This window comes from Canis lupus, chromosome 24, assembly GCF_003254725.2.
Source record: "Canis lupus dingo isolate Sandy chromosome 24, ASM325472v2, whole genome shotgun sequence".
Taxonomy (NCBI): Eukaryota; Metazoa; Chordata; class Mammalia; order Carnivora; family Canidae; genus Canis; species Canis lupus.
Genome location: NC_064266.1, coordinates 2047969 through 2068083, shown reverse-complemented (window position 1 = coordinate 2068083; position 20115 = coordinate 2047969). Strand labels below are relative to the sequence as shown.

General features: G+C 56.2%; 1 protein-coding gene across 2 annotated transcripts; it reads right to left on the bottom strand.

The window, feature by feature from the left end:
• Positions 1-13075: 13075 nt before the first annotated feature.
• On the bottom strand, positions 13076-15777 carry NKX2-2 (NK2 homeobox 2). Of its 2 annotated transcripts, none has more exons than XM_025469104.3 (2): positions 15423-15777; positions 13076-14514 (listed from the first exon to the last, which is right to left on the bottom strand). In XM_025469104.3, the coding sequence occupies exons 1-2, from the start codon at positions 15679-15681 to the stop codon at positions 13952-13954; spliced, it is 822 nt and encodes a 273-aa protein (XP_025324889.1). In that variant the 5' UTR covers positions 15682-15777; the 3' UTR covers positions 13076-13951. The 2 variants fall into 2 exon arrangements, with proteins under 2 accessions (XP_025324889.1, XP_025324890.1); XM_025469105.3 differs by lacking the exon at positions 15423-15777 and adding an exon at positions 14756-15006.
• Positions 15778-20115: the final 4338 nt, after the last annotated feature.

The following is a 20115-nucleotide window of genomic DNA, read 5'->3' as shown; positions in this document are numbered from 1 at the left end:
GAAAGCTTTAAGATGCATATAGAAATCCACATTCAAGCAGTATAGAAGGTACACAATGAAAACCTAAAATATCCTCATCCCACAACTCAGAGAGACCATATGATAATGTCTATTTTTGATTCTGGTGGCTATTCACACAGCAACTGAATTAATTATGCAGAAAAGGTACATATTTTGAGGCTTATTAAAAGCTTGAATTGTATACAAAGTGGCGTGGGCATTGTGTTACTTTTACTAAGTGGACTTGACCCATCATACCTTTTAGAAATAGACTTCACTGAAATTTTCAGCAGAAAGCTCTAAAATAGTGATATTTAATGTAAAAGTACGTCTTTAGTACCTGGCAGTGCCAGGAACAGCTTCATTGTAACCACTGCTAAACATACATTACAATATTCATATAAATTCTATTTGAATAACTTTCACGCCTTGCAAAGTCTGAGAACCTTTTAAATGGATGTGGTGTTAGAATGTTTAAAGAAATCAATTTGCTTTTAAGAGCAGCTTTATCAGAATCCATGAAGGTTAGATTACAGTATACATGCGTGTCCTATAAATGGTGGGGAACAAAAAGAAAGGAAAAAAAAATCAATCCAGAATGGAAAAATCCCTGTCGGACAGAACATTACCAGTTTGTTATCCTGGGATCTTGATGAAGGCAAAGTAAGAACTTTTCAACCACATAGTTGAACTCAATCAGAACTTGATCCTCCAACTTTACAGTCGTTAAAAGTAACGATGTACGATGTACGTAAGAATGGATTGCCTTGTTTATTTTGCATCCTTTGCATTTGAAAGCTCTGAACTCCTGCTGCAAGGTGAATTTTTATCCAGTTTCCCCATTTGATTAATTAACCCAGAACAGGTGGTCTGTCCAGTGCATCACCCGAGACCCTTTAGAGCCTTTCATCCCAGCTAGTGGGGCTGGGGGCGAGGCGGGCAGCGCTCCACAACCAGGGTCCTAATTGCTTTGTCTCAATTGCATGGGATCAGGGTGGTAAACTTTAAAAGGGTTGCATGAAAAGTGGTGTTTCGATTTGCCATGTTATTTCCTTCTGTTGCTGATACCATGGCTAATTTTATGAAAGGGCATCCTGTCCACATGACGGAGTGAAGTGGGAGTCAGTTAGTTACCAGGGGAGCAAACACGGCAGCCCATCCCTTAGCCCCTCACTGGCCATGTGCCCATTAAGACCAAAACTCTGCCTTGCGGCAATATTGCCCCTCTACTGTGTCACCATGATGGGGTCTGGGGTGATTTTACACACTCTTTCCTGATGCAGAAGCAGCCCTTCTGCCTTCCAATGTTATACCTCCCAAGGAAGAAGGCAAGGCTTGATTGGTCTTGTCTAGATTCATCTTGAGTTGGCCAAGCAGGCAGCCAGTGGGAGAGGGGACGGGAGGGGTGGGGGGCAAAGCAAAGGGACTGGCACCCTGCAGAAATTCAGGAACTCTTAATCTATAGTAAAATTCTATTTCAATTTAATTTTCTTTATAACCTAAATGTATTCTTCTGGAAAGGGTTCTAGAGGATTCTGCAGCCTGCCAAAGGGGTTGCTGGTACCTGAAATGTTAAGAACCTGTGGGAGGTGGCTCCATCCCTCCCTCCACATGCGTGTGATGGGCCTTTCTGAGCGTCCCCCAGTCTGGCCCACCGCATCCCAAGCGGGTATATATAGAGTCAGGAATTGATCAAGACTCTTCATATTTCTTTAAAAACTCCTCATATTTTATGGAATTTTATACAAACTAAGGCATTTGTGACTGAGGGCAGAAAGAGTGTGTGAAAGGATAAATATACATCATGACTCCCACCCTATTTCCCAACCCTTGCCACTATGGCTCTTCATTTCCAAATGAGCTAAAGGTTTCCTAAGAGCAACTGAGCAGCTGTGAATTCTGATTAGCTGCAATGATGGTAAGTAGCATTTTATAAGGATGTTAAGGAGGGTTAACATATTTTTCCTTTTATAGCTCCAAACCAACGTTGAGTATGGTCGAGATCTTCCCTGTCAAAACAAGATCTGCTGGCCACATGTGGTTATTTAAATACAAGTGAATAGAAATGAAATAAAATGCAAAAATCAGTTCTGCAGTTCCGTTAGCCACAGCTCCAGTGCTTGGTACCACATGTGGCTGGTGGCCACCACGTTGGACAGCATAGACACGAGACATTCCTGTCGCTGCAGAAACATCCACTGCATGATACACCTAGAGTTCTTTACCTTGTTCACCCTTCCCTCTGGCCTGTCCCCTACTCACTCCATCCTTGTTCTTTGGGTGTCTGACCGCCCCCTCACCTCACTGAAGTGAGAAATGTGTGATGGGATTCCTATTATACTCAGTTCAACATCACTACTTTCAAATCATTCAATGACCTGTCCATAACCTTCATGTGATGCTTTTGGAATTAGAAAGGGTGAATGTTATCCTTGGGGCACCTGGGGGGCTTGGTCAGTGAAGTGTCTGTCCTCGGCTTGGGTCATGATTCCGGGATCCTGGGGTCAAGCCCCATATCGGGCTCCCTGCTCAGCAGGGAGCCTGCTTCTTCCTCTCCCTCTGTCTGCTGTGTGCTTGCTCTCTTCTGCCAAATAAATAAAATTATAAAAAAGAAAAAAAGAAAGAAGGAAAGAAAGAAAGAAAGAAAGCAAGCAAGCAGGAGTATCCTTTTCACATCTTTGTAACTGGTGGGGAAGCAGGCTCAGGGAGAGAAAGGCACTGTCCAAGGTTGCACATGGACACAAGCCATCTTCTTTCTTTCCTTTTTTTTTTTTTTTAAAGATTTTATTTATTCATGAGAGACACACACAGAGAGGCAGAGACACAGGCAGAGGGAGAAGCAGGCTCCATGCAGGGATCCCGATGTGGGACTCAATCCCGGGACTCCAGGATCACACCCTGAGCAGCCACTCAACTGCTGAGCCACCCAAGCGTCCCTCAAGCCATATTCTGATTTCTGGTACAAGCTTCTCATGGTTTGTGCTTCATAAAAAATGTGCCATAGTCCTATGGTCTCAGTTTTAAAGGTGGATAAGCCCTGGATCAGCAGTTTCTCTAGTAGGTGTCACTGTGGGAAGTGCAGGGGTATGGGAGCAGGGGGATCTGGCTGTGTGACCCAACATGCTGTTTTCCTCTTGGGGCTCCAGTTTCTCCATCTGGAAAATTCAGGGAGGGAACTATTACAAAATGATGTGAAGATTGTTTTCTCCTCTAATAGCATATATCCTGGATTACTCTCTATTCACATGGCTCTTGATTATTTATTTCTCAAATGATTCAAAGACCATTTTAAAAAGTTTCTCTGCCCATGTTTTCTAGGCGGTAACTATTCCAGCAGCCTTCCTACTGATTATTATTGATTTAATTTTATTTAAATGCAATTAATTAACAGATAGTGTACTATTAATTTCAGAGGTAGAAGTCAGTGATTCATTAATCTTATATAACACCCAGTGCTCATCGCATCGAGTGACCTCCTTAATGCCCGTCATCCAGTTACCCCCTCCCCTCAAGCAGCCCTCAGTTTGTTTCCTATAGTTAAGAGTCTCTTATGATTTGTCTCCCTCTCTGATTTTGTCTTGTTTTATTTTCCCTGCCTTCTCCTATGCTCCTGTTTTGTTTCTTAAATTCCACATATAAGTCAAATCATATGACAATTGTCTTTCTCTGATGTGTTTCATATAACGTGATCCCCCTTAGTTCCATCCACGTCATTGCAAGTGGTAAGATCTCATTTTTCTAATGGCTGAGTAATATTCCATTGTATATGTACACCTTATCTTCTTTATCCATTCATCAGTTGGTGGACATCTCAGCTTCTTCCAGTTTGGCTCTTGTGGACATGGCTGCCATAAGCACTGGGGTGCAGGTGCCCCTTCAGATTACTATATTTGTATTTTAGGGTAAATACCTAGTAGTACAATTACTGCATTGCAGGGCAGCTCTATTTTTAACTTTTTGAGGAACCTACTGATAACTTAATAGGGTCGTCTTTACTAAGATATTTGGGTTGCCGTCTAGGTCCTCACTACCCCAAGGATGGTCCTTGGGGGCTTGTCAGAAATGCAAAATTTCAGGCCTGCCAAACCAGAATCTGCATTTTTATCAAAAGCCCAAGTGATTAATTTGAAACCCAGAGCTTGAGCAATCCCGATCTTGGCCCTGGGGAGACAGGAACAAATGCAACTCGCCTATGTAGAAATCTACTCAGGGGAACCAAGTTGACACAGAGCACCTATCATTTCTTCAAATCCTCCCAGCTGCACCCCTCAGGGTTTCCAGCTGGGGTTTGAGCTCCTTTCCTGGGCAGGACACATCTTCTCTGACGTCTGCCTCAGAAACACGAGCAAATCCGTGGAGAACACTTTGGCTCTGGAGTCTCCCGACTGAGGGACCCACCCTCCACCCTGCCACCTCTTCCTTCCGTGTCATTAATGCTCTGACTGAAGCTCTCTGGCTCGTTGTGCACACCCCGTGGTCGTGCAGGCTGGGACAATTGGGAACTACAGTAGCAGGTCTACAGGATGTAGAGTCGGGTGGACCCTGGGCCAGGTGGCTGGGAGTTGCTGAATGGCTGCAGGGAAGACCCGGGAGATGTCCTAGGGGCCGGAGGCCCGCAGAGGGCCTAGGAGAGGGAGAGCAGGGTCCCATCGGGGGGCGCAGCCCTGTGAGACAGCTTCTTCAGCCTGGAACAGGGGCTGAGGCAGGCCTCGGGACACGAAAGTCTGAGCTGGAGGGATGTTGGCAGTAGATGTTCAGGCAGCGACACCCCGCAGTCTGCTCCGGCTGCCCCAGCCAAGTGCCCCAGCTGTTGCGGCTTCCGCAGCAGAGACCATTGCCTCCTAGTCCCAAGGTAGAACTGGGCAAGGTGTGTGCTGGCCCGGGTCCTCCGGAAGCCTCTGTCCTCAGCAAGCCGATAGCCGCCCTCGCTGTCCTCACAGTGTCTCCTCCGTGCGTGTATCTGTCCTAACTTCCCCTTCTTGCGAGGATGTCGGGCAGCTTGGACTAGGACCCGCCCCCCGCCCCCCTGGCTCCAGATACAGTCACACCCTAAGGGGCTGGGGCCTGGAATGACAATGTGGGAACTTGGGGGGATGCAATTCAGTCCACAGCGCCCCATCCCTGCAGCCTCTTGGATGTCATACCCTGTGGCCGCGCAGGGGGTCCTTGTGTCCCGTGTTCCCAAAGCCAGAAGTCACCACACAGGATGCCCATCAGGTGTCCTGGACTCGGAACCTCACCGACAGGGACTCTACGCACTGTGAGGTGCCCCTGGCCCCAACCAGACCCTCTGTGGGGAGGCAGGGATGCGAGCTGTGCTCAGAGAAGCTGCAGCTCCTTTCTGATGGGAGGAGACCAAGTCACTGTCCTTGAAGGTAAATTCTGAGGGAACAGCAGCCATAGCTGTGGGTGTGCATGAGGACAGCTGAATGTCCCAGGTTAGACCATGAGGGGCCAAAGGGACTGGCCAGCTGCTGCTGAGTCCCTGTGTCCCTCCTTATACACTCACTCTGTTCCCTGACTCCTTGCTGTCCCAAACTAACTAGAACGGAAAGATGCATGAATGGTGGACATTCCCAAGGAACACGTGGGGTGAGAGGTCACTGGGATGGGCTGTTAGGTCATGGATGATCCCTGAGAGACCAATACCAGGTCTAGGATGAAGACAGAAGTGAGATCTCCAGGATCTGTATTTCAGTTTGGACTCCCAGAGGCAGAGCCTGAGACAAGGATTCATGTACAAGTAGTTAATAAGGGAACAGATCCCAGGAAGGACCAACAAGGAAGTGGGGAGGTGAGACAGGGGAGGGAAAGAAGCCAGTACAGGGTGTGTGAATGAGCAGATTGCCACTGAGGGCGGCTGGGCTCTATACCACTGCAGAACTCTGGGTGAGGGCATGGGCCGTGAGACCCCATTATTTCTCCTGGGGCAAGGAAGAGGTACTATTTATCCATCAACTGTTACCTGAAATTGGTTGAGGACCATGAACTTCCTGGCATTTGCCAACTACCCCAGAGGTCTAGCACTGCCCCTCCCCCATGTTCCTCCTGAAGGCAGTGATCCACATGAGTTGGCAGTATGCAGCCATCGGCACGTGGGGGGGGGGGGGTCTCTAAGAGCAGGAATCGACCTCCCCCTTTTATCTCAGTCTATGCTGAGGCAACTCTCAGGTTGTAGCAAGCGGAGTTAATGAGACTTGGAAACGTCTGGAAGTAAATACTTAGGTAAAATTCCTTTTCCATATCTCCTGTATCAGGTAAAAGACAGGTAAACATTTAAAGACATAGAATCAACTGAGAATTGAAAAATCAATTTTTCTTGTACCCTTTATCATTCTGGCAGGACAGAGGAGTTGCCTATGTCACCCAAACCAAAGAGATGGCAGGTCATGGGCCCAGGTGTGAGAACAGGACCTCTGGGGTACTCCTGGGGTGGACCCCCATCCTGTTGCTCCTCGTTGTCAGGGAATACTCACTGGCCCAGACAGCCATAGGGTACCCTGCAGAGAGGGCCCTGGTGTGCAAGCTTCCTGGAAGCAAAGGGCTGATGCTGCCTCAACCAGCTGCTACCTGCGTCCCTGCTGCTAATGGGACAGGGCAGGACCCTGCTCCAGTGGAGCAGCCTGACTCCTAGGTGCCCTCCCTACACCAGGAGGAGTCTTTGCCCATCCCTCCCAACCCCCTCTTCTGTAATAGGGTAGAACACCCTGGTAAATCCTACCTCCACCCCCAGGATTCCTTCTGTGTAAGGACACTGCTTTGTTCATATGCAGGGTACTTCTCTGAGACTCAGTTTCTTCATCTATATAAAGATAGATTGTGTGAGACAATCAGGTTGAGGAACCTGGCAGGCGCCTGACCACGGTGGATACTCAACACACTGCGGTGGCAGTCATCATCTTCAGGTGTGGGTGGGGCCAGGAGCAGAGAACTGGGGCTTTCTTTGTACAGTTTAATGAACGAAGGCAAAAGGATGAAACAAGCAGCAATGAAAGGGATGGGGTGTTTTTCCTCTAAGGCTTTCAATTGATGTTGGTAAACATTCTGACAGGAGGGAACATTTTGGGGTGATGGGAATGTTCTGTCTTGATTGCGGCAGTCACATGGTGTCGGCATCAGCGGCAGGAGGGAAGAAAGAGGTTGGGCTGGACTGGATACTTTTAGCCTCTTCCATCAGGTTCCAGGCGCCGAGTTCAAGGGGAGAGTTTTAACTCTTCTGGAATTAAGATCGAGCAACCTGTCCTTCCTTCTACAAAACAAGTGGACAACACCCGCACACGCGAACACACGCACACGCACACGTACCGCCTTGGTGTAAAGAATGCTTCGCCGAGACGTCTCTGAAGTCCTGCAGGTGTCCAGGCTGCGCTCATCGCCCCCCGCCCGCCCCGACAGTGACTCGCCCCGAGTCTTTTCTTATCCAATCGCGCCACCCCGCGGACAACGCGGGCACCGCAGACCCCCTAATCTGACTTCGACCTGTGGGGTGGGGTGGGGTAGGGGGGGTGGGGGGGGTGGGGGGGGTGGGGGGGTGGGGGGTGGGGGGGTGGGGGGGCGGGGGGCGCTTAGGAAAGTAAAAGGATCAGTTTGGAGTCACGAATGCCTTGGACAGGAGGTACTTCCACTTTGGGCGTCCATGGGCAAATCTATGAAGCAACCGGAACTGTGGGGCCTGGTTTAGGGGGCGCGCAGGGAGGAACGTAACCCTTTCGGCCCCTGGCCCGCTGCCCCAGATCCCCTCTCAGGAGGCACCCGGTGGAGGTAGGGGCGTCTACGGGCGGGACGTGCCCTGCGCCGCGGGCGAGGCCTCAGCCCCGGGTGCTCTCGGCCGGGGAGGGAGCGCAGACCTCCAAGCCCCGCGGCGGCCCGGCGTCTCCTCCCGGTGGCCAGAGGGCGCCGCTGCACCGCTCGCCGCGGGCCCGGCCTCTCCCCGCGCCCCCCTCCGGGTCAGCGGCACCGCCGGGGCTGGGCTTGGGGTCGGGCCGGGTGTGTGCGGGCGCAGGGGCGAGGGGCGAGGGGCGAGGGGCGAGGGGCGAGGGCCTCACCCCCGGGTACGCCTTGCTCCCCCGAAGGGCTCTCGCTGCCCGAGCCGAGCCGAGCCGAGCCGCACCCCTCCCCTCCGTCCCCCCGCCGGGCCCGACGCGTCCGCGGGCACCGCTCAGGACCGCAGGGACCGCGCGGGAGTCGTCGCGGGGGCCTCCCTGGGCCACGGCACCCGCCCCCACGATGAAGCGGGCGGGGACGGCGGGCGGCCCGCACGTGGAGGAGGCGGGCGGGGAATCGTGTCCTCGGCCGCCGCCCGCCCCTGTCCGCGCGCGTGCTCCGGGCCGCCGTGGGAGCCGTCGGACTCGCCGCTCTGGTCCGGGTGTGGAGCCGCCGGCTCCCCCGGGTCTCGCCTCCGGGCCGGGGCCACGCTTCCGCGGACGTACAGCGCCGAGTCGGCCGCGGCCCGGGACCGCGCAGGGGTGCGGCGCGGCGGCCGGAGCGCGGAGCTCGGGCGCCCCCTGGCGGCGGCGGCGGCGGCGGCGGCGGCGGCGGCGCGCAGCCAGCTCCTCGCGGCCGAGGCTCTGCGTGTGCGGGCGCGAGTTCCGCGGCCGGCAGGTGGCCCTCGGGCCTGCACTTCCCCACGTGCCCGGGTGGCGGCGCCGAGGCTTAGATCGCCTCTTTATTAATAACGATGCCCCGGGAGGAAAAAAAATATTAGAGCCTTTAAACACAAGACTGCGTGGAAGAGAGGAGGGTGTGTGTGTGCGCGCGCGCGAGTTGGGGCGTTGGTGAAAGCAATAAAACTCAGATCGCTTCCTTGGAGAGATAGCGGCGGCTATAATGCGCGGTGGGGGGGGGGGGCGGATCAGGGGTTTATTTGCAGATCCTGGATAAAAGATGATATATCGACACAGTTTAGAGTGTCATTGCGCCTGGCCTCTCAGGAAGCCACAAGTACATATTTCCTGAAATACCGGCCAACACAATATCTAATCCACAGGCCACTTAAGCCCGGGAGGGGAAGCTAGCGTCTCACAAGTTCGTCCCCGGTTTCCCGGTCGTGGGTCAGGAGACCCCACCCGGACAGGATCTGGTGCGCCTGGACGCGCCCCCTCCAGCGGCTGCCTTCGGTCCGAGTCATCACTTAGGGATGGGCCTTAATAAATACGTCTGAGGACTGTCCTTATACTCGGCAAATATTGGATTAGCTTTTCAATGACCAGGCTCTTGAAAAGACTCGAGAAATCCACACCAGGTCTTCACTAAGCCTAACAGTCAATAGGTAAGGAAAATAAGTTTTTCCCTGGCCGGGGTGGGGAGCGTTGGCAAGAGGATTCCTACTCTTACCAAGTTATCAGATGCCACTGCTAAATATGACAGTCTACCAAATGGGAAAGAGAGGCCCCCAAGTTTTGGATTCGCTGGAATTTCCCCTCCCTTAGTTCTGCTGGTCAAGGGCTGAGTGACCGCCCGAGGGCGATGTGTGGGTTCTGTTTATTTCCACAACACGGACTCTTCTCTTCAGCACACACTGTTCAGGGGTTGCGTCCGGGAGATTTTGGCCAGGCTGCTGGGGACGGTGCGTGGCCCGAGCGATCCCCGACAGCCCTCGATACCTCAGACTGCTCAGGCGAGGAAAACCCGGCAAATGCCCCGGAGGCTCTGCTCAGTGTCCCTGGGACTGAATTTTGCTAAACAAATGATGCAGGAGACGCTGAGAATTCCAGCGCAACTTCCTCTCTCTTCAGCACGAGGGGTGGCGGCGAAAGAAGTCTCCGAGCCGGTTTTCCGTCACCCTGAGATGCCGGTGGGGTCCCCGCGCATAATTCAAGGGACAGAGGGCCGGCCACGGAGGGGTCCCGCTGGGTGGAAGTGGCTTCGGAAGCCGCTGCCGCTGAGACTGAGCTGGTCCAGGGACGAGCGGCCCCTCGGCCTCCCGAGTCTTTCCTGCCGTGCGCGGAAGGCTGGCTCCGCGCGCCTGGCCGTCCTGGCTGGGCGGGAGCAAGGGACCGGATTTTCATGGACTCTGGGGCCTCGCAGTCCGCGGGACCCGAGCATCCCCGGGCCTTGGGCACCGGGGTCGCCTCCTGAGGCGGGCACAGTCGGCGGGCTCCCACCAGAGGCCCCCAGGTAGGCGAAGCCTACTCCGGGCTGCAGCGCGCGGGGGCACGCGAAGTGCGCGCAAGGAGCCCCGACCCCGGAGGCGGACAGTTCAGATGCCAGAGCCTGAGTGTTAGAGCCAATATTTGGTAGAAGAGACAGAGACAGACTGGGGTGGGGTGGGGTGGGGTGGGGTGGGGTGGAGAGAGCAAGAGACAGAGAGAGCGAGAGCCGGAGAGAGGTATCCAGCTCTCAGTGTGTCACGGGGCCTAGGCGGGGCAAGCGCCCTCTGAAACCATCAAAGACAGGGGTGGCTTTTTTCCCCTCCTCCAGCCTCCTCCCCAATAGATATAGCACGAATTTTTAATGCGTCTTCCTTTCACAGACAACAATACAGGGTTTGAAAGCCGGACACAATTTGGGTTTTGTGCGGGTCCCTCCTCGCGCTCCCTCGGCCCAGCTGGCCATATGGAATCCAGCATGGAGCCCGCAGATGACAAAGGGACCCAGTGACAGGCCCAACAAAACCCCAAGGAGACTTCTGCCTGACTCCGGGATTCACTGCCTGCGATAAGCGCGCTGAATGGTGCAGGGTGGAGGGGGAGGAGAGGGAGGGAGGGTGGGCCCCTTCTCCCTCTTCCCCTCTCTCTGTCCCCTGCAATCCTTTCTCTGCCTCTTTTTAATATGCACGCCTCTAACATCCCCGGCTCCCAGCTCTTCCATTGTGCCGTTTTGTGCGGCCCGCTGTAGATTGGGCGAAGATAGACTGCCAAAGCGGACCCCGCGCCGGGTGCGCTCCCAGGGCGCTGGGGTTAGGGCCACACAGGGCTCTGCGGGCGCTTTTATTGACTCCACGGGACCGAGGACAGAGGGAGGCGGGCGCCGGACCCACCTCCCCAGCTCCTAGCCAGGCCAGCGCACATCCAGATTGCAGGCCTGCAGGCCTGGCCACCGCCCCAAATGCACCCTCATTGGGCCTTCAATGTGCACACAGTGGAAGCCTTCCAGAATTTGGACCTTCCACTTTGCCTCATTCCTCCCTGGAGGCTGTGGGAGGAGGGGCTCCTAAGATCACTCTTGGCCTCCGGAAGCCCTAGGCCTGGAACAGTCAAAATCAACTGGAGCCTTGGGGGCTGTGCCTTAGGCCTCCTGACCACTCCACTCCAAGAGGCTCGGAAGTCTCACCTCCTTTCCGGTCGGATTGGGGAGTTACAGAGAAGTTACCAGTGGAATCTTGAGTAGTTGGTATCAGGGCAAGTTGGGCATCCAACCATTTCACAATAAATGATTTGGGGAGAATTCTCTTGGCCTTTACAAGCAGCAAGAACTAAAAACCCAAACGTTTACATACTGTGGGGGAACAAAAGGAGACTTCTCAGTATTTAGGGAAACCTGGGTGAACCCTGATGAAACTGGAGATGGGGAAGGACATTTAGGAGGCTATTAGAAAGACTCCAGCGCCCTGAATTATCTAGGGGCCGGTGCGCATCGCAGAAATAACGTGTAATCACGTCCCAGGGCGTGTTGCGCTGAGTGCTATTGACGCGCAGATTTGGTCACACGGATAATCATGTTTACTTTAGATATTGAATTAAATCTGATCATGAACCAGAGGGAGTGAGAAAGTCAGCTGGGACTGCTGCCTTTGCTCGGCCTCCTCGCCCCCCGCCCCCCCTCCCCTCCCCAGCCATGAAGGTGGAGCTCAAGAGAAAGCGAGAGACACAATTTCTGAAGGGGGCCGACTTTCAATCCCGAGGCATCTCAGCGCCCGCTGGGCTCTGAGCTACAGGGACCTGGGTATTTTCGGAAATCTGCGAAATGGAGGAGACAAGCGCAAGCATGGCCCCCCGAGATGCTCCCTTGCGTGGGCAAGTGTGAGCCAGCATCCGCCAAGGAGATCTCTCTGCGACGAGGGGGGGTGGGTGGTGGGACCTATTCTCTATTAGGGACGGGCCGATGCGCCCTCCCCCGGGCGCACCGGGCGCTGTTTGCTCGAGGCGCTCTCCCTTCACCACAGCCGGGCAGGTCGGGGCGCATCACCCCACCTCCAAACCCTTACTTTCTAGCAAGCAGTTCGCTCAGTTTCACGCCGAAGGGCTGGCTTGGACGGCCGCGCTCAGCCAAATGCTAGGAGGGGCGGAGGCCTGGGATCAGCCTGGGGTTTGGGGGCTGCAAATCCAGAAAGAATGGGGGCGGAAAGGAGGCGAGAGAGGTCGCGTTTGTGGAGACTGCCACTGACTCTCGCTCGTTGGCTCTCCCGGGCCCAGGAGCCTAGAGGAGGCTGGAGCAGCCCCCCTCCCTCCCTCCCTCCCTCCCTCCCTCCCCTGCGCGCCGGTCCCGGCGTTCCACCTCATTGCTAAGGCTCGAGCACCCCAAAACCCGCCTCCCCGCTCCGCTGGGCGCCCTGGTCTCGGAGCGGTCTCGCCGGCCGCCTGCAGTCGGCGGATTTTGAAAGGGGGGTGGGGAGTAGAGAAAACGCCGACCAGCCTCAACCTCAGCGTCCCCACCCCCCTTCCTCGCGCGAGGTAAATCAAATGCAACAAAGTGAAAGTCATCGAGTGTAGTGGCTTCAACAGCTTCTCAGGCTGAAGGAGCCACTCGTAGGTTTGGGCGAGCGAGGGGGGCTTGCTCCCTTCGCCTCGGTGTTTTCCGAAGTCACTTGTCCTCCCGGAGCCAGGACGCCGCCGCCCCTGCTTCGGACAGCGCGCGAGGCCAGGAGGGAGACCCGGCAGAGGGCGGGCGACCTCGGGCTTCGGGTCGACAGCCCCGAGGCCCGAGGCCGAGCGCTCCCTCCAGGGCTGGGGATCGGAGGCGCGGGGCGTGGCCCGCCGCTCGGGTGAGGGAGCCTCGCCTGCGCCCCGGGCGCCCCTGGGCCCCGGCCCCGAAGGGAAGCGCGGGGAGAGCGCTGCAAGCGGCCTGGCTGGGGTCCATGCCCCAGGCCTCGGGCCCGGCGCAAGGCGACAAAGTAAGACAAACGGGAGGGCCGGGCTTGGTTTTTTTAAACACAGGATTTTTATTAAAATTCTTATTTAAAAAATCGAAAGCTTTCAGCGTCCGGCGCTCTTGGGGACCCGCACGGAACCGCTGAGCTCCAAGTCCCCGGGCTCAGGACCCGGAGATGGGGCAGGGGGCTTCTCGCCTACACATTTTTTCCTTTTTCATATTTGAGAAATGTTTGCACTGAACAAAATATAAAAGGAAAAGAAAGCAGGGGGTAACCAAACATAAACAAACGCAAACAAACCACAAAGAAAGGAGTCGGGCCCAGGGGGTACAGGCCCATACTGAAGATCATTTTGGCAACAATCACCACCGATATTTACAACGAAGAGCGAAATCTGTCACCAGTTGTCAGAACGTTTACATGGCCATAAATATTTAGCATTTTCTTATAAAAAAAAAAGGAGAAAAATTCTCTATAATTTTAAAGTGTTCTCCACTTGCTTTAGAAGACGGCTGACAATATCGCTATCACACAAACATATTTTACAAAATTCACAAAAGCGGGGCGGGGTGTGTGTGTTGGTCTTTTTCTCGGTCTCAAGCGAGGACGTTAAGGCGGGGACGGTTTGGTGTCCCCCCCCCACCCCCCCAGAGGCAAACATTCTGTAAACACGGCTTATAGTTCAGCCCTCTCCAAAGGTTCAAAAGGAGAGAGGAAAGGGGCAGAGCTGGGTGGGTGGAATCTGCCCTTCCAGGGAGGCGCAGGCAACCTCCCGGCGCCTCCCCAAAGGAGCCAAGAGTCAACTCGACTCCGTAATAATAATTATAATAATAATAATAATAGCCACCGAAAGGACCGAGTCCGCCGCCGCCGCCGGGGTGGGGCCTGGGCCTAGGGCCGCGAGTCTCGGAGGGGCGGCGCTCACCAAGTCCACTGCTGGGCCTGGACCAGGGGGTGTGCTGTCGGGTACTGGGGGGTGCTGGCCGAGCTGTACTGGGCGTTGTACTGCATGTGCTGCAGAGACTGCGCGCTGTAGGCCGAAAAGGGGATGCCCGCCTGGAAGGTGGCGGCTGCCAGGTCCTGGGCTTTGAGCGCATGGCACGGTTTGCCGTCCCTGACCAAAACGGGCACGGCCACCCGGCGCGGCGAGGGTAGGGGCGTCACCTCCATACCTTTCTCGGCCCGGGCGCGCTTCATCTTGTAGCGGTGGTTCTGGAACCAGATCTTGACCTGCGTGGGCGTGAGGCGGATGAGGCTGGCCAGGTGCTCGCGCTCGGGCGCCGACAGGTACCGCTGCTGCCGGAAGCGCCGCTCCAGCTCGTAGGTCTGTGCCTTGGAGAAGAGCACCCGCCGCTTCCGCTTCTTGCCCGCGTCCCCCCCGCCGCCCGGGGTCTCCTTGTCATTGTCCGGTGACTCGTCGGCCGAGGGCTCCGGGGACTTGGAGCTTGAGTCCTGGGGCGCCGCGCCGGCCGCCAGCCCGTGCACTGGGGGAGAGAGAAGCACGTCAGGCGCCTGGAGGCCGCGCGCTCGCAGGGCCCGACCCTGCGCGCCCAGGACCCTCCGTGTGCCCTCGGCCCTCCGCGCCCCGCAGCCCGGCCCCACTGTCTCCGTCTTGACCCCCGCCCTGCTCCATGCGCAACAAAACCGTTGGTTCCCCCCCGCCCCGGGAAAGAGGAGAAGTGACAGGAATGGGGGCTCCGGGCTCGCGTTCCTAGGGGTTCGCACAGTGTGGGTGCGTATTTGGGGCGAGTGGCGCGCGGAGAAGATCTTCGCGGGTTAAGGGCTCTGGCCCCCTTAAGCAGTTTCCTCTCCGGATGGACGTGGACAGATTTTTAAAAGAAAAACCCCACAATCCCAGCATTGATCGGCTTGGCCATTTAAGGCAGGTTTTTTGGGGGCTTTCGTTTTTGCTTTCGGACTTTCTCGACACCCTCCGCCCCGCACAAAGCGTCCTCTATGATCGTGCAGGGGGCAGGGTGAGCTATTTATACCCGGGCTACCCGGAGCCTCCCCCATCCTCTCCCCGTACCCCGAGGCTTGATGGCTCGCTCCAGTGCTCCAGGCCAGTCCCTCCTCGCTGTCGGGGTGGGGGCGTGGGGGGGCTCCACCGGAGCCATCAGTCCTGGGTTGACATCTGTAAGCAGCCCTTGGGAGGTATCCCCTCCCCCTCTTTTCCCTAATTTCTTGCTTTGAAAAAATATCCGAGACCACGTCTTTTTCCGGTACTCGGTACTCGGGGTTTTGAGGAGGACATCGTTAGGGCATCATTAACAAGTGTTAGAAATCTTTCCGGAGGAGCCGGGCGAGGGACCGAGTTTACAGGGCCCCTTCCCCTTCCCCCCCCACAGTCCAGCCCGGGCCGCGGCCGCGGCGGCCAAGTTTCGCTACTTACGGGAGTACTGGAGGCCCTCGGTGCTGGCCAGCCAGCGCGTATATGGGTTGTCGCTGCTGTCGTAGAAGGGGTTCTTCAGGGGCAGGCTCTGCACCGCGTCCAGGGCGCCCTGCCCCAGCGGCCCGGCCCTCTTGGCGGGCTCGGGGCCCTCGCTCTCCTCCTCCGGCCCTTCAGCCACCGAGCCTTCCTCGTCGTTGGTGTCCGGCAGGTCCAAGATGTCCTTGACCGAAAACCCCGTCTTTGTGTTGGTCAGCGACATGGCTCGGGACCCCGCAATTTATGCCGCAAAGTTGTAGCTTCACTTGGTCAATTCGCGGCGCTCCCCAGTTGGGGCGGGGAGGGGGTATGGGGGGGAGGGATGGGGGAGGGGAGGAGGGGGGTGGGCTTTAATTATTGAGATAATTATTATTTTAAAAAAGAGAAACTCTAAGGAAGGGGAGGGGGGAAAAAGCCCCAAAGCAGTGCCTGTGTCCTCTCTGAAACCACGCGGGAACCGACGCAGGAGCGGGCGGCCTGCGCCGAGCGCCGCGGGCCGGGCCCTAGTTTGTAACTCCAGGAGGGGTGCCAGGGAGGCGTCAGCTCGGGCTCCGGCGGCCGCTTGGCGCGCGGTGGCGGCTGGTGGCGAGGAAAAAATGGGCCATTGCCCGAGCGATCAGTCCATATAAGGCTGGGCTCCACTCACGAACCTGGGGAGAGGGGGGAGAAGAGGGGGAGAAAGAGAGGGAGGGAAAAAGAGAGGGAGGGAGGGGGAGCGAGAGAGGGAGCGAGGGAAGGGTGGAAAAAAGGGGGAGAGACATTAAAACGCAAAGGTTGGACACGTGTGGGCGGGTCTTGGAAGTCAAGTGGATGAAGACAGTATTTGCAGATGTGAAATTGTGGGTTTTGGGGAGCTCGGCGCTCCTAGCCAACAGCCCTCTAGAGCAAGATGAGAGGTGTAACGTGTCAATTAATTGCAAAGACGGGGCGAGCCTTTTTTACCCACTATTTACATACAAAGGACCACCGCGTCGCTCGCGAGTCCACACACTTGAAAAGATCGTTTTAACAAATTGCATCTTTAAAAAAGCGGGGGAGGAGGAGAGAAAACAAAACAGAAACCAACAGGAGCAAAAAAAAAAAAAAAAAATCCTCCGCGTCCACCGGTGCCTACCTCCCCGCCCTCGTGCGCCCGCCCCCAGCAAGCCGGAAAATTGGCGATTTGTGGCGCCTTTGGAAAAGGGGGAGGGGGCGAAGGCTGAGCCTCGGAAATCTCTTCTCCTCATCGCTGGTGGTTCCCTAAACAAGATCCGGTTCAAATGGCAAGAGCCCAACTTCTGTAAGCCTCCTAGGTCAATATTTTGGTTGAGGCTTAAGGATGAGTACTAGAAATGACAAGGCAAGTAATTGATTCTAGTTAACGCCAAAAGAGCCCGAAACCCAGGAGGGAGATCGGCTCAGGGCCGGCCGGAGCCACCACCAAGCGACCCCACCCCCCTCCAGCCACCCTTTATTTGCTAAAGACTTATTTCCTTCCCTCCGCCTCTCTCTCCCTAACCTCCTTCCATTCCTCGGCCGGCCGGGAAGCACTGCGCAGTTCTCTCGCCACTTTGCGGGCGGCCCAGGGAGGGGCAGGGTGGGAGGTGGGGAACTCGAACTGGGGCCGGGTTGCGTCCGCGGCCGCACCGCCTACGGGCTCCGCGGGCCGCGTCCTCCGGGTGGAAGGAAGGGCAGACTGCCCCGCGCCCTTCCTGCCCCCTATTATGCCTCCCTCACCGGCCTCCTCCCTCTGCAGCCTCCGCCAGCGGTGGGGAGGAGGAGGGGGGAGGAAGGGAGGAGAGGAGTGGGGGGACAGGCGTGCTGCATCCAGCCCCGGTGAGGACCCCGAAAGCCGCAGGGAAGGGGGTCGCAGGAGAGGCGGGTGGTGCAGTGATTTTTTCTCCCAAGCAAGTCCTTAAATTTCGTCTCCGTTTGGTTGCCCCAGGGGCGCGATCGGAGCTCTTGCTCCAGGCTCCCAGCTTGCCTTAGGTTTGTGTGAAGTTCCCAACCTCTCGCCAGCCTGGAAACTGTACTTTCCTGGGACAGCACCTTCTCTCAGGCGCTGGGGAGGAGTAGTGCAAGCTGTACTTCCTACCCCTCTTCCCAGCGTGTTGGGGGGGGGGGGGAGGAGGGAGGGGAGGGAGAGGGTAAGGTTTGCTACCTGATGCTCCCAGCCGTCCCAGAAAAGCGTCAGGAAGGTGCTTTGCTGGGGTTGGGGGTAGCAGGGAGGGGCAAAAGAGGCCGCGCGCGCGGATCGGGGTCTCGCCGTCCCCTCTGCCCCCAGCCAGGGCCGCCCCTCGCCGGCGGAGCGGAGCGCGCGGGTGCCCCGTCCTCTCCCCGAGCAGCTGCGGCCGCAGCCGCGCTCCTGTCGCCCCCGGGTTGCCAGCGCCCGGCGAGGGCGCCTCTCCCCGAGCCGCTCGGCGGCTTTCTGCAGCCCTGGCTGCCTCGCCCCCAGTATGTGACGTGGGTGACAATGGCCCAGGTTAGAGCGAGCCCCTCGTTGGCGCGTCCTGGGTGGTCGGACCCGGGCAAACACAAATACAAACCGATTGCTAAGCTGCGGACAATGGGCGAAATGTAGACAAATGTCCCGCTCCCGTTGGAAGCCTTTGTCCCGGCTCGGTTTTTGCATTTATTTCAGTGGCGAAATAATACATGATTGACGCTCTCTTTCAACGTGTCCTAACTGTTTGGAATAAATCTAAGGCTGTTCCTAGTTGTCATGGCGTTCAACCCTTTTCAATGGACTATCTCTTCATTCATTTCTGAATCCGTCCACAATATTAAGGAAACCCCTTCATGTCGACGTTCCCTATTCCTCTCTTTCTCCTCCTACTTCTTCTTTTCTCCTTTCTCCCCCTCCTTCCTCTTTTTTCCCCCTGCAAGAATTAGAAACTGGTTTGAATCGTGTTCCTCGAACCCATTACTTTTCGTGCTTTCTTCTCTCTCTCCAGTCTCTGTCTTTCTCAGCCTCTCCCCCCATTGCTCCCCCTCCCCCTCTTTCACGTGGGAGCTCTCCGCTCCATCCTGTCGGAGGGAAGTTGGTTCTCCAGGAGGGGGGGGCTGGGCCCACCCCAACTATTGTTAGTCTACTGCTAAATAAATAACTAACAAGAAAAAGTTTCTCAACCCAAGCCTAGCAGAAAACTCCTTACTCTGGTCTGTCCCCTATTCCTCTCTCCCAAGGTTTTGGCGGGGGGGGGGGGGGGGGGGGGGGTCTTGAGGACCAGAACATGTCGCAGGAATGGGGACAAGTCAGAAATGAGTCTGGGTGGAACAGGTCAGTTCTTGGGTTGGGTGAAAAAATTGTCTTTTGGCAGGAAGTGTCTCTTTTTGCATATCTTTATAGCCATGAGTTGGGGGGAATCACCTCCAGATGTGTTCTCAGGGTTTGCTCATTTCCTCACTTTGGAGCCACCTAGCTCCATTCACAACATCTCCCTTCCTTCCCCCAACATTGAGGGCCTGTCTCCCCAGATCTAATCAGCAGCCCCGGTGACTCTGGGCCCCTCCCTTCTCCCTGGGAGCCTCCTAGGAGGGCAGAGCGCTTGTGAGACAACTATTTTCCTACAGGAATCCAAGCTCCTGGGAATTCATCACGGAGATGGGGAGCTGACCATGGCACCTGAAGAAAGAGCCCCCCCTCCCCCCAGCTCAATTCCCAGCGCAGTTCTCCACCATGTCTATCCTTTATCTCAACTACCTTGAGACCTTCCACGAGCACCTGTGGGGCCACACTGCCTGCCTGTTCAGGCCAATGCCTGGCTACCAGCTCCCTCTTCCAGCTTCTCCCCAGTGTGGGTCGCGTTTTTCCTTCTTTCCCTTGGTCTCCGGAGCCTCGGACTCGCCTCCAGCCAACAGGGTCTGCGCCCAGCGTCTCTCTCCTGGGACCTCGCGAGTCCATTTTCCCCATCTCTTCGTCGCCCGTGTGGTTCCTGCCTCTGCTTCCAAAGCGCTGACATTTGCAATTGAAAAGGCGCAGGGAGACCGCTGGGAGGCTCATAATTGAAGGGGAGAAACTCTGCTTGTTAGAGGAAGATCATAAAACGCAAGTCCCCCAGGAGTGGCCGGCGGCCGCTGGGAGGCCGGTGCGGGACCAGCTGGCGGCCAGGGGCAAGTCCTGTGCCAAAGCACGCTCCAAGTTCTTCCTGATTTCTTGTAGCCGGGAAGAGCCCAGGGGCTGGGCACCAAAAGCACCTTCCCCCACAAATTAAAAGGTGATTGCATTGTGAGGACTCAAGAGGCCTCTCTGGGAGCAGCACCCACCAGCCTTTTCCAGCCGGGGCCTGTGTGGAGAGATCCCCCTTGCCCAGAAAGCTGAGGATGAAGCTTCCCACCCCTGCCCCATGTCTAGAGTCCTTTATTCGGGTCCCCGCCATCCCCACCCTGTCGGTTCTAAACAATCAGTGTCGCCGGCCGTGCACTTGTTTCAGCTCTGCCTGGATGTGCTCTAGTGTCCCTCAGCCTGGGACTCTTTAGTAAATTCTCTCCAGGTTCCATCTAGCAGCCAGGAGAAGACTGTCCTGGTTCCATCATGTATGGGTTGGGGCATTAAGCTCTGCGGGCAGAGCAGAGTGTTCTGTTCCCATGAGTGTTCTGCCACTGGCCTTCTGTGGCTGCAAACTTGGGCAGGAAGTTGAGGTGGGTGCTGGAAGTTTGATGGCTGCTGCTCTAGGCC

Bases quoted from the DNA above. Each gene is read 5' to 3' on its own strand.
- NKX2-2 (XM_025469104.3), bottom strand. From the start codon at position 15,681: ATGTCGCTGACCAACACAAAGACGGGGTTTTCGGTCAAGGACATCTTG. The intron at 14,515-15,422 runs GTAAGTAGCGAA...TCTCTCCCCCAG, and splicing joins CGAGGGCCTCCAGTACTCCC to TGCACGGGCTGGCGGCCGGC.